This window comes from Crinia signifera, chromosome 1 (assembly GCF_055691185.1).
Source record: "Crinia signifera chromosome 1, ASM5569118v1, whole genome shotgun sequence".
NCBI lineage: Eukaryota > Metazoa > Chordata > Amphibia > Anura > Myobatrachidae > Crinia > Crinia signifera.
In genome coordinates, this window is record NC_139217.1 from 329,436,260 (window position 1) to 329,460,250 (window position 23,991).

Here is a 23,991-nt window from a genome sequence, read left to right on the forward strand (position 1 = left end):
TTATTGCAAGCAGATTGACAGGTATAATTTGTTACTTTTAAAGTACTACTATAAACAATGTATACAAATATTTTTTCCTGAATGAAGTGTCCTATTATTCTGGCATAATAACCACAAATCATGTGGATTTCCAATCAGGCTTCATTGGGACAGCCCAACCCGAAGGACCCCTCTGCCCTCTTCCGTGGGTATTTCCTGGAGAGCACAATCTAGCTTTATGTGACTGACGCCACCATGCTGTATGATTGATGTGCCATGCACCAATAGAATTATAAAGTGGGGGAGGGATCGTTCTCCTGGAACCTATCAATGACCAGATCGTAGTGACGTAAGGCGCAGTTGTGTAAGGCTGAGCTGCACCGTACAGCACGTCCATGCTCGGCTCAGCCGGGACCAGCTCATAAAGGGTCAACAGCGGCCGGGACCCGGACAGTGTGACGTCACATGTGAGACGGGGGTGTTGACGTCACAGAGTGGGGTCACAGGTGAGACATTGGGGGTGGGGTATGATGTCACATCTGTCGCGGCAATATCCTGCATCCCAGTGTATATATACGCACGTCCTCCGGTCGGGTATAGGCACGGGATGTATTTATGTTATGATATATGTACAGTAGCTTCCTCGCCGTGGGTCCCAGGCAGCCCAGGTCACCCCTAGCTATGCATAACGCGGTGTATCGCGGCTGTATTAGGTGACATAGACGATAACAGGAGGGCAATGATCAAGCTCTATAGGCAGAAATATTACATGTTGGTGTATCTGTTGAACGGGCGTCAGGGAAGGTGTGCATAATGCAGTGTCACTGGGTAGTAACATTCACTCCCTGTTGCTATGTGTGGGCTGCAGGCATCCAGGTCACCTAGTTATAGTAGAATGCTAAAGGATATTAAAGTTTGTATATTTTAACCCACATGTTTTATTTATTTTTTTTTTCATTCTTGTAAGTCCTCCCTCACAGTGGCTCTCATTGGAAGTCTTTAATACACGTTTTTAAGGGCTATTTCGTATGCTTTATTGGTAGTCCAAAAAATACAGTAAATAAAAAAAGCTGTACATGAACACAATTCTCTATTACTTCATTTAGCTTTTGTCTGCCTTTGTCAAAATGTTGACACACTAGTTTGGTGGCCTCTAATGCTGGGTACATACAAGAACGATGCAGGTCATAGGACGATCGTGCAACCCGCTCATGATCTTTGGAGCTAACGATCTGCATCCTTTCCCCGATCCGATCGCGACCCATACCCATTAGAATCGGCTTAGCGACCTACGGGGCAGCATTGGCTCGGGATCAAATCAGAAATGACCCAAAACATGCCCAATTTACATACAATTGGTCTAGATTGTCTCTAAATTGGGTCATTTGGGGCCAAATCGTTCTGGTGTGTACCCTACTTAAGAGTTCTATGTGATGGATGCGATGTCCCAGATCGGCAGCAATATGGAGGTGTACAAGAAAACATGCAATGTTAGTGTTTACAGTAAAAAGCATTTATGTGCACAGATGAATATCAAGCGATATTTGACAGCACATCATGCATAATTGATTTAGCCTTTATAGGCTTGTTGATTAAGTACCTAGGAGAAAAGCTTTCAACGGTGTTAATAAATGCTCTTCAAACAAAGGTGGACCTACCATTGGTGCAGCAGGTGCCACCCACTGCTGTATGGCATATTGTGAACTTAGGTTGGAGTGGATGAGGGGGGCCCAAATTATATGTTTGCACCTGGGCCAACCACTCACAAGTTCCGCTATTGTCTTCAAACGTTCTCTTCAAGACAAGGATATCGTTCGGTGTTACCCACTGATGTCCTATATTGTGTAATGTGCCTTAGTCTGCTTGTGGGTTGATGATTCAGACCTGTTCATGCTTTGCTTTAATACAGTAGAATAACAGTTCTTGTGCTGGTATGTAACCAGTTTCCAATCCCTGTTATATAGCAGTTGATGATTTCAACATATTACCTTTCACAACACCGTTGCAGCTTGGTGGGGAAACTGCCCCCAATTAAATCCCGGGTCCAGTGACCTGGGAATCCAACCCATATAGCATTCAGGGTTGCTTCCAGGATGGACCCAGGTTTTGGGGCAGTGTGAACAGATCGCCCATGTCCCATTCAAATTTCATGGAAAGCTGACCCACGGGAGCTCGAAAAAGGTTTAAGAGAGTATCCAATTACCCACGATCATTGATCGCAGGTAATTGCTTCACACGGGACTAGCTGATAAGCCAGTGCATGCTGCGGCTTGTCGGTTATTTTATTTCACCTGTTTCAGGCAGGTGAGGACATATACCTGAAAGCAACCCCATTTGCTTGCAAAAAATGGGTCTGTGGCTGCTGAAAACACGTTTTTTGGGGGATTTTTTTTTTTTTTTGTGGCAACCAAATTGGATAGCCTGGAAAAAATAAATATTGGGGGAAAAATTACAAAAACCTTCCAGATGTTTCTTTGCAGGTAAATGTTTACCTCCCATAATCTCCAAACACCAGTTGATGAGAAGCCCTGGCAATATCTCGAGTTCAACTATAACACCGCATGTTCAGGGACCCAGGTTGGACCCAAAAATGAAGTTTTAAAGGGGACTGTAGACTCTTTATTAACGCACCTCTCATGAGATGCAAATAAAGTCTTACAGAAGCATATGACCATGAGTATTTACATTATTCTGCAGTCCCCAATATCGCAGAAATTCAGAGTAATATTAACAATGTTAATGGCATCTTGCTTATTAGTCTGCATTATGCCTGTTACACACCAGAACAATTGAGAGAGAGAGCAGATTGTACAATCATCTTGCGATCTGTTGAAGTATACGATCTGATCCTAATTGATACTCAGTTGTAGGGGTAGTTTTCAAATCCTACCTGCTGTAGGTAGGATCTGAAAAACAACCAAACGACCCGCGGGGCTGCGCATCAGATCGGAATCGGATCAGACATGGCCCAAAACATGCCCAATTTACATGGGTGTCAGAGGACTCACCGGCAGTTGGGATTCCGACAGTCATTACCCCGACATCGTAATCCCAACTGCTAAAAGCCCAACAACTGGGCAGCAGGTTTTCTACCTCATGGGGGTCCACGACCCCCATAGAGGGAGAATAAAATAGGCCCGCAGCGAGCCCGTAAGGGGCTTCGTTACACTCCCCCCCACTGTCTGAGTCCGGGCAGTCGGGATTCCGACATCAGACTAATGACTGTCGGAATCCCGACTGTCGGTGTGTTATACCACACCCATTTACATACAATCGGTCAAGATTGTATCTAAATTGGGTGTTTTGAGGCCAAATCGTTCTGTTGTGTACCCGACATAACTGTTAATACATTTCGACTTTCCATCTGTTGCATCTTCTTGCTGCTGGTATCTAAGCTAACCTCTCTGCTGATCAGGTATACCTAGTGTGTTGCTGGTCTTAATTGGAATAATCTACTGCATAGGCTCCATTTATTTGCATCAGTGGACCCTGTTGCAGGCAGCTTGTAAGTTATGTTAGGGTCTTGATATGATCAGTGATACTTCTCCCTTGCATTGTCCACTAGAATAGCACCAATGTAGTCACTGGATGGGGCCTCCCTGCAGACAACTTCCGATGGCTTATAAGTGTATTATGAAGTACCCGTTTCATCTGCCAGTTGGGCAGGGCTGTGGTAGATGGATAAAAGCTTGCTGCAGGTGACTTTTTTTTGTTGCTTGTGAGGATGTGGGCCATTACAGCGTGTTCTGGGCTTCAGGAATTCTGTGCTAAGTTGGTAAAGTACATATTTCAATAATGTGTTTTTCTCATTGGCTATATGCAGGTGTGCTGTGAATCTGGTTCATATCCATTAGTTATATGAAAATGTGTTAGGGTTTCAGGGTTAATACTGGTTAACTTTCTACAATAAAGCTGGAACAGACCTGATGGGGCATATTCTTTTCTTTCAAATATTGCTACAAATGCTGAGTTCTAATGTTACAAGATATATTCATAAAACACGGTTCTCCATTTTACCTATAATTTAATGGGTTGGGAAAAGGTTATCTGGATGATAGTGTCTAGGTCAACATTCAATGCCATATGGTTGGCAGGTCCAATTATGTTAATGTTTTCCCAACATTTGTTTGATTTATCATTCATGTGAACTAGATTGGGAATAGTGACCTGTGCTGTGTCAGCCATCTTACCCAAAGTGTGGTGAGGGTATAGTGTTTTTTACTGTTGGTGGTTACATATTACCAAACATTCAAGATTTGTCCCCAAATACCATTGTGATGTCGACCGTTTCTACTTGTCAACCATTGCCTCTGTTGGCCTACTCCTGCATGTTGACATTGACTCTCAACCTAAATACTGAAGTTCTTCTATACCACAGCCAGAGAAAAATAGTTTTGTGACCAATCATATAATGGTCAGGTGCCAAGGGAAATTAGGATTTGGGTGGTAGTTAGGCTGTGGATGCCTGCTGATACCACCTATAATCCTGCCAGATGGATAATCCAGTACAGTACCGGAACCAAGGATTCTGGGTTATCGGTGGTGTATCTGTTATATGATTTACAGTGCAGAAAGTGTAATGGGTCATATACACGGTGTGATATGAACTACCAATATGGACTAATAGTTCATATCGGTAGAAAATATAGTACATATAACACTGTTGTGATGCCAATGGGCACCCTCGGTTTCGCAAGAAAAAAAAAATACAGTGCAGACAGCACAATTTTGACTAGAAAGTGTACAAATCTATAGTACAGTGTATTCAAAATTGTACATACTAAAAATCGCAAAGTGTTTATATAGTGTGTACACACTGGGACGATATGCCGTGCGATGCGAGCGGGACTCTCATCACACGGCATGCATGGAGGGGTACAATTTAGACTATATAGTACAGATCTGCACTATATAGTCTTGGCTGCCCTCTCTATTTGGCTGCCGATTTGCGCTCACACTGGAGCGCGCATTGGCAGCGCATCAGGCTTGCAAGACCTAAAAAAGCATGCAATATGGCTTCCGATGTTCACTATATCGGCAACATCGGAAGCCATATCTCACCGTGTGTACACACCAATAGTCAATATCTGTGGTTCTGGGCTACGGGGAGTTCAAGGGAAATTGCATAGTCAAAATCACACCGTGTCTATGCACTGTTTACCTTTTACTGTTTAAGATTGTATCATAAATTAGTTGTTGTGCAGAATTTTCGAAACAATGTCTGAGTCTTTGACTCAGGATGATTTGATACAGTAGAACTGATTACAGTTACAATTTTGTATAAATACAGCTTGCTCGCACAAAAATGCCTCAAACTTTCATTTAAAATATACTACGGTATGCACTGTATTTATTCAATCACATTTTGTTTCTTTCATCACAGTTTTCTGTATCATTTTAATACTTAATTTAACCCTATTTAGTGTACAATATATTTGGTGTGATTATGAACCTATTTATTTATTTATTAACAGTTTCTTATATAGCGCAGCATATTCCGTTGCGCTTTACAATAGCAGACAGTGAAACAAAACAGGGTATTTACAGACAGTCAAAATGTAGGAGGGCCCTGCTCGCAAGCTTACAATAATTATACAATATTTTTCTGATACCGTCATTTTAAAATACATAAAACAAAAAATGGTTTCAACTAATTTGATTGTTATGGTACCCACCATAAAGTACTCCCCTTTTCCTAGACAATGTATATCTTTTGGGTAAGAAGATGGCACCTACATTTATAAAAATTGGTGAACACTGTTCTTGCACATACAATAATTTGTTAAAGCCCATATATTTTATAGTTGAAACTTCTCACGTGTTATCCCTAGTTGAAGGATTTTCTTTTGCTCTATGGTAACACTATTGGGCATTACTACATTATTTGCAGATAGGCTGCCAACGCCATCCATATTGCCATGAGATGCAGCCTGCCTCTAAACTCTATGTAGAAGAACTATTATTAATTCGTATTTATTTATGGAACTAGCATAGTATATGTTTTTAATGTGTGCTTCATGTCATTTTAGTTTATAATAATGTGGGTTGGCATGGTTAGTTACAGTTTGCCAGGTCTCGGGGTATTTGTGTGTGTGTGGTTTGGTCACATAAAGAAGTGGAGGTTGGTTAACCCCTTGTGAGCAGTGTGGGGCCTCCGCTTTGAGCCCGGTGCTCACTTTCACCGCTTAAGCGCGGTGTGAAGCTGATGTCGTAGGAGACCGCCATGTATCGGTTTTCAGTGACTGGTTTTCATTCATTCCATGGCGCTCCAGCCGGCTAAATCGAGGCTGGTTCCGCTCTTGCCTTGGATTAGAGATGTGTCGTTCGCGAACGATCCGGTTCTTTTGAACGGATCCATCAAAAGAACGAGCGAGCCGCCGATCCCAAAATGGTGATCCGGATCCGTTTCGCTTAGCATTACATACAATACAATGCACATTGCATTGCTTGAGCTCAGCACTGCCCCCTTTGGCAGCTGAGATATTTTCTTCTAATTGGCTGCTTGTGCTGCTGCTGCTGCTGCTGTGTCACGTGCAGATCTAGATTCTTCTGAATCTGGAAGCCCTGAGGGAGGTCTGGTGACTACACATCAACAGCAGAGCAGAGCAGAGGCATTGGCACTGGCAGGCATTTCAAGATTGCTTCACCTGAGTTCACCAGTAGTATCACAGAAAGGTGTGTAGTAGAAGTATGAACACACAGACACACAGACATAAATTAGGCAGTGCACATGTGTTTTTTTTTTTTTACTAGATCTCTGTTTGCTGGGCTGTGTAGTACATTTAACTTTAATTTGGAGGGGGAGGGGGCCTTCTTTTAACTTTCATTTGGGGGGGGGGGAGGGGGGGCTCGGCAATGAGCAAATTTGGTCTCCCTTGGCAACGAGCAAATTAATACCCCTTTTACACCGCTGCAAAACCCCGGGTCTTCAGCGGGTCAGACCCCTGTCAGCGGCAGTGTAAATGGGACACGCCGTGTCCCTTTACACGGGACTTCTACCCAGGTCCTGGGAACTGGATTGTTCGTCAGACAAGCGTTGGTCAGACAGTCACTAGGTCGACATGCAGAAAGGTCGACATGGGAAAAGGTTGACATGGGAAAAGGTAGACATGGACGTTAGGATGACATGAGGAAGGTCATAAGGTCGACATGGGGTTTTCGCTGTTTTTTGACCCTAATGTCAACACAGTTGACATGGACACAGTTGGAAGTGAGAATCGGACCCTCGCATCGCTCGCAATGCTTTGGGCACAGTGTCTCACTTCGCTCGCCACACTATTATAATCTCACTCCATGCCCTAGTGGAAGGTAGGGCATGAAATACCGCCTGTCGGCTCAAAAAACAGTGAAAATCCCCATGTCGACCTTATGACCTGTCGACCTTCCTCATGTTGACCTATAACCATGTCGATCTTGTTCCACGTCGACCTTTCAGCATGTCGATCTAGTGTTGTTGACCTAATGTCGACCTAGATCAGTCGACCAAACGACTATCTATGTTAAGTGCACCACCTAGGTCAGGGTTAGAGAACCTTTGGCCCCAGCTGTTGTTGGACTACACATCCCAGCATTCCCTGCAACAGTGTTATCATGGCCAAATAGCAAATTGTAGCAGGGCATGCTGGGATGTGTAGTCCAACAACAGCTGGAGGGCCAAAGGTTCCCCATCTCTGACCTACGACTTTGCTCTGTTTCTGGACTTCCCTCTTAACGAATGATTGCTATTACCTGTTCTAAACAGGTAAATGGATAAGAAAGGTGTTTCCACACAGGTAATAACAATCAAACATTAAGAAGGAAGTCCAGAAACAGAGCATTGTGTCCCTCCTGGAAAGGGTCATGTTGGGAGGTATGGTACACTAACTCAAACCATAAATAACTGTCTTTTTTACACAAACTGAGCCGCAGAGCCGCCCAAAGGATCTAGATCTTTTCGCCGACCGACCCAGGTCGACCCGGGTCCGCGAAAAGATCCGTTTTGCCCATCTCTACCTTGGATACGGCTAGGCCTTAATGCCGGGGGCGGAGCGAATATCTCAGCCTAATGCCGTGCTTTGCCAGTACACGTGATTGACTTCGAAGCCCTCCAATAGCAAAGGGCGGTGTCGGCGGCGGCACGGCCGTGAGTGGGCGGGGCAAAGCGTGCGTTAGGTTGCGCCGTATGTTCCTGTATGGGGAGGAGAGTGCTCAGTGTATAGCAGCAGCATGTGTGTAGCCAGGAGCCTGTGTGTGTGTAGCTGCACACCGTGTTATTACACAGCCTCCGGGGCAGGTAAGGGCATTACTGACAGTAGCCTCTATTTCTTGTTTTAGCGATACACTACTGGGAGTATGTCATAATGGCAGGTAAGGACGTGTATGTGTGTGTGCACTTTCGTACAGACACTATTATTGTGTGTAAAGTAATAGCTAATTTTCGTCTCACTTTTTATAAAGCGAATACATTTCATTCTAAAAGCACATTAGGACAAGATAGATACAGCATTGGTGTGTGTGTACTGGGTGCAGGTTTCTGATAACGTATGTACATACAGTAGGTTGCATTATTTGTCTGTTTATATGTACTGTATACTCACACCTGGCCACTCAACGGTGAGGTGGTAGTTGTCTTTGTGCAAACACATATTAGTGATATCCATTTACCTAACATTGGGGCAGATGTATTAAGCATGGCGAAGAGATAAACTGGAGATAAAGTGAAAGGTGATGATGCACCAGCCAATCAGCTGTGTTTGAAATATAACAGTTGATTGGCTGGTGTGTTATCTCCTTTCACATTATCTCCAGTTTATCTCTTCGCCAGGTTTAATACATCTGCCCCAATGTGTAACACATTTTGAGGCTGTTCCTGCCTTCTTGTCTTAATGATTGGATCAGTAACGTTTATAGGCAGAATTGGAATTATCCTGGTCATTCATTTGTTTCCTTATGTTTGTGGTACACTATGTCTTCCTGTCTATTGGATATATAATTATTAGGCTTTTTGTATAGTTTTTAATGGCAAAATATTACAAACTGTCAGTATTTTATAATTTGCAGAAGTATAATATCTGTTTCTGCAAACTAGACGTGGGTGTTGTGATCTGTTTGAGATTTGACAATTTGTTTCAGTAGAAAGGAGCTAAAAACAATACAATTTAATGCTACATGTTCTCAGATTAGCTCTTTAACCATATTTTCCCAGTGAGAAATGTACTTGTGTTCATTGCACTCAAATTACACACTTCGGATGCCTTAAAGCTGGCATGGCCAAACTATGGCCCTCCAGCTGTTGTGAAACTAAAGATACCATCATGCCTTGCCACAGTTTTGCTATTAGGTATTGCTAAAACTATGGCAAGGCATGCTGGGATGTGTAGTTCACAACAGCTGGAGTGCCACAGTTTGGACATGCCTGCCCTAAAGGGAAAAGGAGATGTGATTATAGGCATACAAACTTGCTTTCACTATTTTGCAAAACAATTTCTCCTGTGTTATAAGGAGTTAACATCCTCCGATTTCTCAGTGCATCAATACAGATTGGTTTAAATACCTGTAAAAACATCAGTCTCGCAATACTCCTTAAGGAGTTGGTAAAACAATAGAAGATATGATTCAGAGAACTACAGTGTATCCTTTTGGCACTTAAAAAAACAAACAAAAAAAACATGGTCCATTTTCCATAATAGCCCTAACTGTGTGGAGTTTGTATATTCTCCCCTGGCTTATGTGGGTTTACTCTCACAATCCCCAAAAAAAACTGGTAGGTTAATTGACTCCCAACAAAATTAACCATAGAATTCACATGTGGTAGGCAATATATATCGTAAACTCAATTGCGGCAGAGTCAGATGTGAATATTCAAATATATATACACCACCACCACCACCACCACCACCACCTCACCACGGGGATCCATATATACCGAAAGCCAGCTCACGGCGCCCAGCAAAGATGTCACAGCCATTCTTTCGTATCCAAGGCAACAATATACAAATAGCTCATGTAAAGGTTGGAAGTGAGAAACAGAATAATAATGTCACAAGTCATAGTCCATATAAATAGAATGTAACCAGCAGTATTACACACAATAAATAACAGATAAACATATCTTGGAATATCATTCACAAAACCAACAAAAAAAAAAAAATGTAATCCCTAGTACTCCTTTAAAACTTTAGGAGACAATGTTTCTAACTTCTATATCCATCTGGACTCACACCTCAGTCATTTTAAAGGTCTATAACCACATCTATTGTTGGGAGGAATATGGTCAATAATTCTAGACCTCAAGGATGCAAGAACATGCCTTGCTTGTGCAAAATGATTTGCAGCAGACTGTTTGCTGTGGCTGGTTTTAATTGGCAATCTAATAGCTGTTCTAGGTGCTTCCATTCATTCTCTAAAGGCCCCCATACATTAGGCCGACTTGTCCTTAGAACAAGTCGGACCCAATTCTCCTGTGAGCCGCCCGGCAGCTCCCCGGGAGGCTCACATACAATTTGACACTTGATGTGCCAAATTTACATGTGATAAATCGCTTGCGATTTACCACATGTAACGGGGAGCTGCGGGCGGTGAGGAGCAGGGGGGCGCCGGTGATGCTGGGGCGCAGGGAGCCGTGTAAGAAGCCCCTGCCGTCAGCGGGAGCAGGGGGGGGGGCGGCGCAGAGTACCAGACAGCCGGGCAGGGAAGACGCTGCCTGACAGCGGCGGGACTCGGGAGCAGCAGAAAACTTAAAAAAAAAGCCCATACAAACGCATAGGAAGCCAATCTCAGGTCTCAGCCAATCAATGGCTTCCTATGCGTTTGTATGGTTTTTTTTTTTTTTTTTAAGTGTTCTGCTCTCGGCGCCACTCGCGCTGCTTGGCAGCGTCTTCTCCTGCCCGGCTCTCTGGTACTCTGCGCCGCCCCCCCTGCTCCCGCTGACGGGATGGGATGGGACGCACAGTGGCGGCTATTAGATTTTCAAAATACCTGTCAAATGACCGGCCGTTCTGTGATTGGCTGAGAGAGCTCTCAGCCAATCACAGAACGGACGGTCATTTGACAGGGATTTTAAAAATCTAATAGCCGCCACTGTGCGTCCCGTCCCGCAGCGCTGCTATTTGTGAGTGTGTCTGCCCGCCGTGCTCCTCCGCCCCCCGGTGTCTGCATGCATATGCCTGACAGGTGGGCAGGCATATGCATAGCATACAGGGAGGTCGGATGATCTTATGTGCTGACCGTCCGACCTCCCTGATCCGGTCCGATGCGCACGGGACCGCGCATCGGATCGGATCATACATCACACACCTGCGATTTTGGGGCGATTTCATCCGGTTATCGGCCTAAAGTGCCGAAATCGGATGAAATCGTCCCAAAATCGTATAGTGTATGGGGGCCTTAAAGCTTGTATACACACCTACAGATTTATCTGTCTGGTGGGAACAACTATCTGGCAGTGCATGGTATCAAATGACAATCAACCGTTTGCTCTCAAATGCTGGAAAACAGATTTAAAAAAAAAATGATTTTTTTTGGATTAATTTATTAAATCTTACAGCTTTTAACAAATATGTCTCAATGGCCACTGTCTGTTTTCCAGCATTTGAGAGAAAATGGTTGATTGCTCCCATACATTAGATTACCATATTTTTGTTTCCACCAGAGATTGGACAGATAAATCTTTAGGTGTGGTTTTGAGTCCTGTCAGTCTTACCACATGGGCAGATAATCATATAAACAATATGCTTAAGCTGCATACACACTTGACAAATTGTTCCATTTGATATGTCGTCAAGTATCGACCTTGAACTCCCATGCAAAGAATATTATAATTTTATTTATACAGCGCACACGTATTCCGCATCGCTGTAGTTGTATATACACATCCGTCCCTGCCCCAGTGGAGCTTCTATTCTCTACCACATGTCCATGCACACACATTCATTTTAAGGTTATTTTTTTGTTGGCAGCCAGTTGACCTACCAGTATATATTTTTTTTATTGTGGGAGGAAACCCGAGTACCTGGCGTAAACCCACACAACCATGGGGATAATGTAGAAACTCTGCACAGTTTTGGACATGGTGGGAATCAAACCCATGACCCCAGTGCTGTGAGGCAGTAATGGTAACCATTACACCATCCATGCGTACACCCTGAACGATCTAGATCAGCAGTTCTCAAACTGTGGGTCCTGACCACCTCAGCATGGGGTCATGGCTCTGTTGCTGATCATCAGGCTAATGTGTCAGTGGAGGGGGGACGGGGTATAACTCATTAAGTAAACACCCATTGCTTCTCCTCTTCCATCCCCCCCAGTACCCACTGCCTCCCTGTCACAAAAGCAGGCACTTCACTGACCACACATGTGGCGGCCATTCAGTAGCTACTTGCTGGGGTGCTGTAATCATTTTTATTTTCTGATGGGGTCCCAGAGCAAAATAGTTTGAGCACCCTTGATCTAAATCGTTCAGTGATGTCACAGGGTCCCCAGCTGAGCATGCAGTCATGAGCTGCATGTAGGCCAGAGGGGGGGTCATTAACTACCCATGTGAGCACGCATCAGTCATTCATTGCATACACATTTTTTTATATTTTTAACTGTATTGCCATAATGAGCGATATCCTTCAATACCTTGAGTGCTGCAGGTTGCACTGTCCAATTTTTTTTTTTTTCACTTGTGATTAAATAACAGCAGGTGAGGCAGTGCAAACACTTGTAGTAGCCATTCTTTTGTGTCAAAAAATGTTGTGAACTAGTAACACCCAAATTGTTGACATCCGTTTTCAAGAACCAGTAGTATATACTCTGTTAGGGTATAACTGGGCATAATTTTCGTGTTTCTTAAATTTGAGGTCGTTATCTGAATCCTTTATAGCAGTGCTTCCCAACCCTCAACAGTTCATGTTTGCCAGGTCACCCGGCATGTGCCCAGGTGTATTCCGTATTCAGTCACATTTAAAAGATCCACAGGTGGAGCTAATTTATTTTGCTTGTGATTCTGTGTGGAGAACTGGAAACCATGCACTGTGAGGGGGTACTTGAGGACCAGGGCTTGGAACCACTGCTGTTTAGGCCCCCCTATTTTTTTTGTGTGACATATTGTCCATGCAAATATTAAGACTTTTCTTTTGCATCGTTAGTTAACGGAGACCATGCTCCATGATTTCATAAATATGCAGTTATCAATATTATAACCTCTTTGACTTCATTTTTTACTAATCATGGCCATATTCTCTACTGCCCTTGATGCATCACAACAATTCTTCCTGGCCCGTATGAACTGAGCGTATGGCAAATCATACTTCAGTGTTTTGGAATAGACACTTCATGAGTGAAGGAGCGTATTCTTATCAGTATGCTTACATTATAAGTCAGTATTGATTACTCCCTCTTACAACTTAGCAGAATTGATTAGTATAGGTTAGCCTAATAGGACTGCCAGAGACTTTATACATCTCAGTGGGCCAGATGTATCGAGTTTGGCTTTTTTTTTCTTCACTTTTTCAATCAGCTCATAACTGCCATGCTATAGGTTGTTCTGAAAAATGTCAGGTAGGAGCTTGTTGTTTATCACTCCACTTTATCTTTTTTTTTTAAGCTTGATACATTTGGCCCAGTAAATTATATAAATTGAGGCTGAGTTCCAGTCCAAATGTTGTCAATGTATCTGGAATAAAATTTGATTCTGCCATATAAATTAGTATCTTGAAAGAAATGAGAATCCTCCATGTAGGCATTGGCATATTATGGGGGCCACATTGGACCCCATTGTGCAGCACATGCAAATAATGCCTCACCATTGTTTTTCACCAATATCTTTTCAAGTATATCATCACTTAATTGATGTTGGGCTCAGTGTATAGAGGATTACCCATGAGTAGCTTCCCAGATAACGCTGTGCTTGCTACTAGCACCACAGCAGTAAGAAAACCCCCACACACAGACCACTTACCAATGTGGTCTCTGTGTGAGATACTTATGGTCACTTACCTCAGATGTCACTTTTTAAAGATTAACTAGACTTCATCAAGGGTTAGAGATTAAACTCATTGGGTTCTGTATTGTGAATTAAGCTTCAGAATGTAAAAGTTAAAAGTGAATTATCCACACAAGTTGTATGTAGCACTATATCCTGTTTTACTCTGGTGTTAAACTGTATCATGCTTTGTACAAGCCAGAAAGGTCTGATTCTAAAACATTGGTGAAAATTTTCTCCTAAACCTATAAAAGAAGATGATGATGATGATGATGATGTAGTACTAAGTGTGCCCCCTCAAATTTATTAGATATAGAGAACTCTTACATATGTCATCAGTCTGGTAAGTATTCAGATGTTGTTGGACAAAAACAAAGCGAGGTGGCTTGTTTGGGTCCAGATTAGGTTCACAGATACAAAGACTTCCAATCCCGACCCCATGGGGGTCCCAGAGGCCCAAAAAGGGAGAAAGAGTTCTAGCCACTACACCAGACATGTCCAAACTATGGCCTTTACTGACGGTATGGATCATTTTGGGATAACCAAATTCCATAGCGATATTTGAGAGGTTGGTATATTGCTGTTTAGAAATTTGTACATCTATAGCAGTTCTCATCTTGCTCTTGTACTGCCCCAACATTGCATGTTTGATTTTGTTACCGCATGTGCTGGTAATGTTTGCTATGAACATCAGCTGTACATTGTGCTGTATTGTGGGATGTAAGATCACATTTATTTGAAACCGGGATTATAGTTGTAGAGTTTAATTTATTGTATACATGAAAGTGAGGATTAGACTAGTGCGGTCCTAACGTTTGAGGTAACATGTTTAATGTGCTAATAGGTAGCAATTGGTACTTTTAAATAAGACAAAGAAATGAGGAAATATTGGAAGAACTTAGTAATTCAAATCTTGCCTACATATGGAGCTGGTTTTAATTTCCTGACAAATGCCTGTAGTATGAAATGTTTTATTTCTGCGTAATGTTTTTGGAGGTTATCTTTGCTCGTTTTGTTGCAAAAATAAAGAATGATTTCACTATCTCAACCGTGCGTAGAAACATACCTCTTCTAATTGAATTGGCTTTTTTCTAAAGTGTGTGTTGCTTTCTAGAAAATGTATTAAAACACACACAACTTACAGTTAAAATGTTTAAGCTCAGAGATGGATCAACATTATGCATCTCATCGCTAAGTAAATAGAGTAACATAAGCTCTTTGTATTATATTTTACGGTTTACTATATTTTATCGTTTTCTTTCCCCAGACTATCATCCTGGCTCCTCTGACTTTTCATCGATCTGTGATTATAAGAGTGAGTGAAGTCCACTTGCTCTGTGTTCCTGGGGAAGGCTACGAGTCTTCCCCACTGTTTATACATTAGAAAGAATTCAAATATGGCGGACCCTATAATGGACCTTTTTGATGATCCAAATCTATTTGGCTTGGATTCTCTAACTGGTGATTCATTTACCCGAGATGAACCAGACACCATGGATGAAGCACTTGGTTTGGGTACTGTTCTGGAACCTCTGGAGCAGCTCACCACAGACAGAGCTAGAGAACGACCAGTTGCAGATGGAATTGAGCAGAGAACCGAGCCACAAGTCCTGCAGGACATTCCTACTGCTGTTGTCACATCTGAGCCTGCATTGGCCTCCCAGTCCAATACAAACCAAGAACTACTTAACCAAGGAAACCCCTTTATGGGTACCTCAACATCGGGAGGAGTAGCTCCAAAATTCATGATTCTAAAAGCTCCACCAGGGATGACTATGAGTGGCTGTCCTGTGACACAAATCCAAACTATAACTTCCGGGCAGTCAGCCAATGGAGGCAAAGTTACTTTTGCTAAGGTGTTAACAGGGACCCCACTTCGACCTGGAGTTTCCATCGTATCTGGCAATACAGTTCTAGCAAAAGTTCCAAATCAAGGAATTGGAGGGCAACCAGGGGCTGTCAGACCTGTTAGACAGTTACTTCTTCAGCCAGTACGCACTTCAGCACCTACAGCTGGCACAGACACCAACACAAACATCAAACCTGCAGTTACTTTGACTTCTGCACCACAACAGGTAGAGTAACCATTCAAACGCTGCATGCTGTATGACCTTCCTCTTTGTTCTCAGTTTATTTTTTTATTTTGGTAACGGAGGGGGCGGGCCGTATTTGGGATAAGATTACTTACTTTTGTTATTTTGCATCTTTCCATTGATGCACCATTACATATTTGTAAGACCAGACTCAGGGTTGTATTTTTGGGGGAGATATGTTATGCATTCTTAAGAGTGGATAATTTTCTATAGCTACGAATCAGATTATAGCTCTTTCTTCTTCTTCCTTTTTTTTTTTTTTTTCAAATAGAATATACTTAATAAATTCTACTTTGTAATTGGTTGCTATGGCTGAATCTGTTTAGAAGACTTCTTGCATCTTTCCCAATATATGTAGGATATTGTTGACAAACCACAGTTATATCCAATCCTGGTTATTCTCATTGCATATTATAAATCTGACAGAATACATTAAAATGTTTGGAAAGTGCAGATGTCTCAGGTTTATCACTACTGTAGACCTTTTTAATGTCTGTCTTCATCATCGTATTGTTGTGGGTCAGGGATGGCTAAATGTCAGTTACTTCCTTCAACCAGGTGCTATGCGGTCTTTAATCCTTTCCGGATGACTGGTTTTAACAGAGTGGCAAAATAACACAGCACTGCCGTGTGTTCCATTCCAGTAGCTGAGTGGTGACCATCTCCCAAAGATGGGACAGCCTGTGTACGTTTTTGTTTTTCCACCTAACAGTTGTGCATTTTTTTTTCTCCATAGGGGGAGTCTAAGCGCATTACACTTGTGCTTCAGCAGCCTGCACAGTCTGCCTCTGGGGCTCAGCAGGGTCAACGTCATATGGTACTGAGTGGATTCCCAGGAAAGATTGTTCTTCAAGGAAATCAGCTGGCAGCCCTTACCCAGGCCAAAACACCCCAGGGACAACCAGCCAAAGTGGTGACTATTCAGCTGCAGGTTCAGCAGCATGGAGGGGCAGCAGGACAAACACCCCAGAAGTTTCAGATTGTACAGCAAGCACAAGGTGGTCTGACTCTCGCACCTATAGGACAACAAACACATGTGATTGGTCAGCAAGGAGCTCAGAGGCTTTCTGTACCTCTTAAAGTTGTATTACAGCCACAGGTGAGTGTGAATATCAGTGGCTAATGAAAATAAATATTTTGTTCAATATAAAAAGGAAATATACATCAACGTTTTGTCAACTGCAATAAAATATCAATAATGATTAAATTAAACAATGTATACACAATCACGCGTAGATAGATGTGTATGTTGCATAAACAGTGGATAAAATGATCATAAGTGGAAGGACTTGCCATCAAAGATCATTAACCCTTTGTGTGCCAACATCTGAGAGATGCGCAAAATATCCACTAAAAATGCCAGCGTCACTCACATTTGTTATATACTGTAATTAAAATAAAATATGTTGGGTAAAAAAAAAAAGATATTTCCTGTAGAAGGTAAACTTTGCAGGTCATTATGATGAATAAAAATACCTATTTTGACAAATTCCTCTGGCACTCAAAGGGTTAAGTGTCACTTTACATGCTCTTGACCTAGTTTTTACAGCCTGTGCAGCAGTAAGGTAAGGGGGTGCCTGGCTATCTCCCTGGCCAAAACCTCTCCAGCGATGTAGCCTAAAAGAATCCCACCCAAAAGCACATAAAGGGAGGTGGTATGGCTTGAGAGAAATGAAGAAAGTATAGACAAACAAATTGGATTACCAAATAATCCCAACCACAATATACAGTAGAAGTAGTGCAATAACATTACCTGGTGACTGGTTTGGTTCCAAGAAAGTCACTCAATATAACTTGAATAGATAGCAGTCTCAGTCACGGCTCCTCTATCTTCCTTTAGTATAATAGAACATGGTAGACAAGCACCTAATAACTTTGTTGCAACAAAGCAGACTCTGATAAACAGTCAACCTTGAAGTCAAGGTGTGTGTGTTTGAATTTTTTTTTTCTCTTCTTTTTATTTTTTTTCATTTATTATAAGGGTACAAGTTATATGAAAATCTATATATGGAAGGTTTCTTCCTTACATGCATCATGCCAGATGTAATTTTTCAGCATTCTTCCAATGGGAAGCTATTGTAGACTTAGTAGCTGCTAGTACAAGTGTCTCTACATCTTTGGGTATAAGGAAGTGGCGCAGTCCTTAGGGAGTGGTGTTCTGTTGTAGAGAAAAGCAACCTGTGTATCATTTTCCAAAAATAAGAAATCTTTGGACAGGTCCACCATATAGGTGTGAGCAGGTAAATGGGGTAGAACCTATAAATATGGGTGAGTAGTTGTCCCAGAACTTCAGCGTGCCTCAGAGAGTGGGCAGTAAAGCACGATTATGTATTGTCAGACTAGGATTCTCCTACACAGAGGGAAGGAGGGTAAGAACAAGAAATTTGTATTCTATAGTCACCCATACTGTGGTTTCAGGTGAGAAAAGAAAGCTCTGTTTCTAGAGGGACTCCTAAGACTATTATATAATTTATTAAATCCCTATGTAGTTCTTATCATGCTGAGATATGTAGTGTCAGAGATTCTGATGTATCTTGTATCCTGATACTTTGCCATAATCCTCTATGGTTTTATAGTGATTAGGGAGGGTAGTTGGTGGCTAAGAAAAATATTGCCCATACAGAACTATAATATTTAAGTGGAGTTTTCCTGTCACACCACTGATGTCTAGTGACCTTCTCATCAGTGGCCAGGGGCTTAATGACCAAAATTAATATTCACGCAACTGTTCTACTAGAGAGACATGCCCTACTGTAATTGGAGGACCTGTACTCTAGAGAGCTTGCCTCTCTCCATGCTTATCTGCCTATACTGCTATTTATGTTCCACCATGGCATTCATTACTAGATCAGCTCCGCAGCTGTCAGTATGTCCTAATAGGACACTTTTAACAGTGCAGCATTAGGACCTGGAATGAAAGCGACATCTTCCCTATTTTTTTTTAGGTTTTTTTTTAAAGTTATTATTGGTAACAGTCATTAACCAGTACATTATGTTTTAAAATCACCTTGAAACTGGCAACACATTTATATAAACACCCCCGTCATAACTTCCAAACCTAGGAATAGAAGCACTGTATAGTCTGTGCAAAATATACTTAAAAAAGCACTGTGGATTGCTGCTCCCCACAGCATTGCCACACCCCTGAGGTCTCTGTTAAACAGATCTCAGCGGCATGTCAGCACGGCAGGGGACAGCTGGAAGATCTCAGGAGAGTTAATCAGCAGCATGTCAGTGTTGCTGTAGGGGTGGGGGGAGGGGCACTGGGAAGAGCTGATAGCCTCTAATTTCTTCTGCTGAGAGTGGCTGTCAGCTCTCCCCCGCCGTGCTGACCCACCCCTCACTTTCCCATTTTGGGGTACTGAAAAGTTTCTGGGTCCCTCCACATAATAATCTTTTGAGCTGCCCCACAGTACTGTCACTACAATGCCCCTTAGTGGGCAGAAGAAAGAGAGAATGAGTGGAGTGAGAGATGGTTGTCAGGGAAAGAGAATAAAGAATAGAGATGGGCGAGAGAGGGCTTCATGGAAATTGACAGAATGAGAGAGACAGTGTGTCAAAGAGGAAGAGGAGTGAGCAGGTAGGAATGTCAGGATGGGAGAGAAAGAATGACTTGAGCAAGTGTCAGGGAGAGAAAGGGGTTAAGGCCCCCATACACCTGAATGATATTGTACCCAATCGTACAATCTCGACTGGTTGTACGACTGATTGTGCGCATACGATGTGCACACAATCGTGCAATGCACATTCCCACTGGTTGGGGTATTGGTCTTCTGATCAGACGTGCTGCATCAGTTGGGTTTGGAAGCCAATTGCATTTGCTTTTAAGCACATGCAGTCGGTCACTTGACCGCTCCTACAACCGACGTCATTTGAGTGGCAGTTAAGGTGCATACAATCGATTTTTGTGAGATGAATAGTCATATGGAACAGCTGGATTGTACAGTATGATGGATTGTGAGTACATTGTGTCCAAAAACCACCAAGGACTGCCAGGGAGTTAAAGGGAAAGTTGGACACAATCATGATTGTAATGCTGTGTGTACACGGTGCGATCTCATTGCATCGGGATTGCACAGCATGCATGTGATCTGCATACAACTTTGACCATATTGTGCAGATTTGCACAATATAGTCAAGGCAGCCAAGACTTTCTGCTTGCGATACGTGAACTCGCATTGGAATCGCAAGGGTAAAAACCCATGCAATCCCGATGACATTTTGACTATATAGTCAAAATCTCATGCAGATTGTACCCGTGTACACACCATAAGACAGGTCTTTCTGATGTATGGCTATCTTTTTAGAGACAGAGGAAGAGAGCACTAGGTAGAGTGCTGTATCGCTATCCTAAAATGGCAACATTATTTTGAGAAGCAAAACTGAATGCTGAGCTTTGTGTGCTTCTCTGAATCAATCTCCCTATACTACTGTATGGAGAAGTGATATTCACATATGTGTCAACATAGTGTTGGCCATGACCGCACACTATTCACAGCATAGAAGTGTGTGCATATTTGCTCGCTAGTGCTCTCTCTCCACACAATACCCCATATTTCATCTGCTGCTGGCTGTATATTTCTTGTAATCGAGACCGAGTACTGTGCTGCGCCCCCCCGTCGGGCACCAAAGTATATAGTTGCTGCAAGGCATCTTAGAGGAGGCACCGGGGCAACTATCGCTGTCAATTGGAGTGCTGGGTCATTTGTAGAAGCAGGTCAAAGGGTAATCTTCATGTCGGCGTTATTCACTGGTCTTAAATTACAATAAAATTTGGGTACAGTTAGGTGTTCTAAAACATGTGACTGGTTGTGTACTCATAATGGGGTAGGTATAGCTAATCCTTTCTTTTGTTTACCGTAAAAGTAATATACTTGACTAATTGTATAGAACTAGGGAGAACAAATATGGAGGGCACTGTTTGTGATAGTTACAGTACTTGGACTATCAGAACATAATTTTTACACCAGGAGACTTTAGCAGGTATGGAATTCCAACTAAACGATGATTGTATTATTTGGTACATACATCAATACCTTATGTTTGTGTATTGTATTTTTTTTTTTTAATAACCAAAATGAGTGATGACTAACATCAGGCACAAATATGTATGCATTTTCTTCCAGGCGGGTTCTTCACAGGGTACGACGCAAAGTCTGTCAGTGGTAAAAGTTTTGAATGCAAGTGAAGTGGCGAGTCTGACGGCTAATCAAACCTTGGTGAAGGTTGGAGGTATGGTATTCTATAGAAGACTTTCCCAGTATAAAATGTTACATTAATTTGCTATAAATGCTAATGCCTAATGTTTGAGTAATTGGCTTTACTTTTTCTAGTGGCCCAGGTGGATGCTGGGGAAATGGGTATTCCAGTTCTGGAAGGACCGGGCACCAGGGAGTACTATGTCTTTAAGACAGTGCAGCCCGTAGCTCCTCCCCCTAATACCCCTTCCTGTCCTCAGAGACCAGTTTCTTTTTCTTGGTGCTCAGAGGAACAGACCGCCTTTTTCAAGGAGAGAGCTGTTAAGCCCTAGAAGTTATTCTTATTTATTTTTTTTGTCTTTATTTTTTCTTATTTTTACAGTGTCAGCGCTGCAGCTGCAGCGCTAACACTGACACCCGCTTATCTTCTTCCCGGTGACTGGTGACCGGACCTATTGGCCAGAAAACACCAGTCACCTCCCTGCACTAGGAGGGAGCCGCGGCCGGGTCAAAGGTGTAAGGTAAGCGAGCCGGAATACACGGCTCACACCGCCAGTGGGGGGTGCCAACAGGCGTTCCTGGCAGCGGTACCCGGCTCATGCCGTGCGCACCGCTAGACCACCAGGGCAGAATTTCACTCAATATATGAGTGTATGTTCTGCGGTTCCAGGAGGGGGACGGAGTTTACCTCATTACTCCGCCCCCGCGGCCATGCCTCATTCTGCGTTCCCACCGAGGGAGGTCTTCTCCTCCCCCTCACAGGCTGCAGGGCCATTTTCTCTCACTGCAGAGCTGGCTGCCAACAGGAGAGGAGCTATACAAATCACCTCCTTTACCTCCACTGTTTTCTCAGTGTCCAGGTTTAACTCTTCATCACCTTCACTGTTTGCTGGATTAGTGAATTATCTTCTGTGTGAAAGGCTGTATAAATACTGTACTGTTTTCACTGTTTGTTATTTTCTGCAGTTTATTGTTTTTATAAAGTCTTTATTAGACAATAAAACATACTGTACAGATCATTGTAACACATTGATCAATCACATACAAAGATAATTATGCATATCCATTTTGAAACCTGAATATAATCTGCATACAAATGTATTAAATATATGGTGTTATGCACTTATAGAAATAAAGACAACATTAAACACTTATAGTGTGTACACACGGTACAATTTCCCTTCCGATGTTGACGATATAGTCAACATCGAATCTGATGCAGACGATCCCGATCTGATGCGCATTCACGTATCGCAAGGCAGAAAGTCTTGTCTGCCTTGACTATATAGTGCAGATCTGCACTATATAGTCAAGATTGTAGGCAAATCGGATGTGCCTTGCGATCCGATCTGATCGCATCTCAAGGCACATCTGACCGTGTGTACACACAATTAATGTCGGAGTCCTGTACATTTGAAATATCTATACCAAAATATCAATTTCTTATAATTGAAGAAAGAGAGAGGGGAAAAAAAGGGAAAAAGAATGAATATAAGAAAAGAGGCTATCATGCAAACATCGATAAGGGGATATAACCCACATACAAAAAGAGCATCGCATTGAAACAACATCTCCTAACGAATAGATTGGTAGTAACCGGTCGGCACGAAATAGTAATAACATAGTCCAGACACATCCCTCTTTCAATTACTAATCCCCTAAGTGGTTACTAGAATGCGGACCCAGTGATATTATGAATGAACTAAAGAGTGCGGGGATTCTAACCATCTGTTCCAAATTTGATCAAACTTAGCCATGGTACCACGGGACATGTATACATATTTTTCACTTTAAACAGTAGTGTTTACCAGGGCCTTCCACTCCACTAATGTAGGTCCCAGACTAGCCATCCAGTGCCTAGCTATCACTACCTTAGCAAGAGAACAGAGATTTATCACATACTGACATTCTGTATTGTTAAGAGGGGTATTTTCCCTACTGCCCAGTACACATAGCTTGGGGGTCAGTGATCCCAGTGGAAACCATGGTCGCTCGAACACCAGCCCAGAAGCAGGAGACCAAGGGACAATCCCACAGAAGATGCCTAAAGCACCCCTGCGTGGAGTGGCATTTAGGACAGTCTGGAGTGGCACGTCCTCCAAAGGTTACAAGTTTTGTTGGGGTCAGGTATGTCCTGTGCAGTATGAATACTTGCACCTGCTGAAATCTCGCAGAGACCGTAGCATGTCTGGGAAGTGCCAACGCCTCTTCCCATTCTAACTCCTCCAGCTGCCCAATATCTACCTCCCACTTAGACTTCAGAGTGGGCAGGGAATCCTTCTGTATATATGACCGTAAAAGTGAGTATGTCAGAGATAGCCTTAGTCTGACCCAAGTTACTTATAAAAGTCCTTGTCGGGGAAGGTGTCAATACAGGGGGACTATTGTTAAATTGTGTACCCAGGGCATGTCGCAGGTACCTATAAAAATAAAGGTGAGACAGTCAATACTCCTCCTTCAACTGTTGAAATGACTTCAGCACGCTGGCCTCATAGAGCTGCCCAATAGTCACCACGCCCCCGAGACGACCAGAGCCGCATACCCGACAAACACGCGGTCTCAGAGTTGCATGGAGTGCCAGAGGGGAGCCCCCGGATCAATATAGCCCATTATCCGCTGGACCTCCTGCCAATTCTTGACGGCTTGGACAACCAGTTGAGGAACACATCTGGGCATCTTGCCGCCTAATAACTGTAGGGGTGTCACCATAGGGCAAATGTGATGTAGGAACACAGCGGGAAGTGATGACCGATCATTATCCTGTACCCAAAGCCTA

The 23,991-nt window shown here is 42.8% G+C and overlaps 1 protein-coding gene across 8 annotated transcripts in view; it reads left to right on the forward strand.

The window, feature by feature from the left end:
• Window positions 1-339: 339 nt before the first annotated feature.
• CHD8 (chromodomain helicase DNA binding protein 8) overlaps window positions 340-23,991 on the forward strand; it is a 63,905-nt gene continuing 40,253 nt past the window's right edge. For 5 of the 8 annotated variants that reach the window (XM_083144893.1, XM_083144953.1, XM_083144938.1 and 2 more), the window contains exons 1-4: window positions 340-485; window positions 15,192-15,999; window positions 16,754-17,116; window positions 21,144-21,249. In XM_083144893.1, the coding sequence (XP_083001019.1) occupies window positions 15,322-15,999; window positions 16,754-17,116; window positions 21,144-21,249 (1,147 nt within the window). In that variant the 5' untranslated portion in view covers window positions 340-485; window positions 15,192-15,321. Of the gene's footprint in view, window positions 486-6,420; window positions 6,655-8,115; window positions 8,326-15,191; window positions 16,000-16,753; window positions 17,117-21,143; window positions 21,250-23,991 lie in introns of those variants that run through there. The other 3 variants (XM_083144920.1, XM_083144913.1, XM_083144902.1) reach the window with 3 other exon arrangements.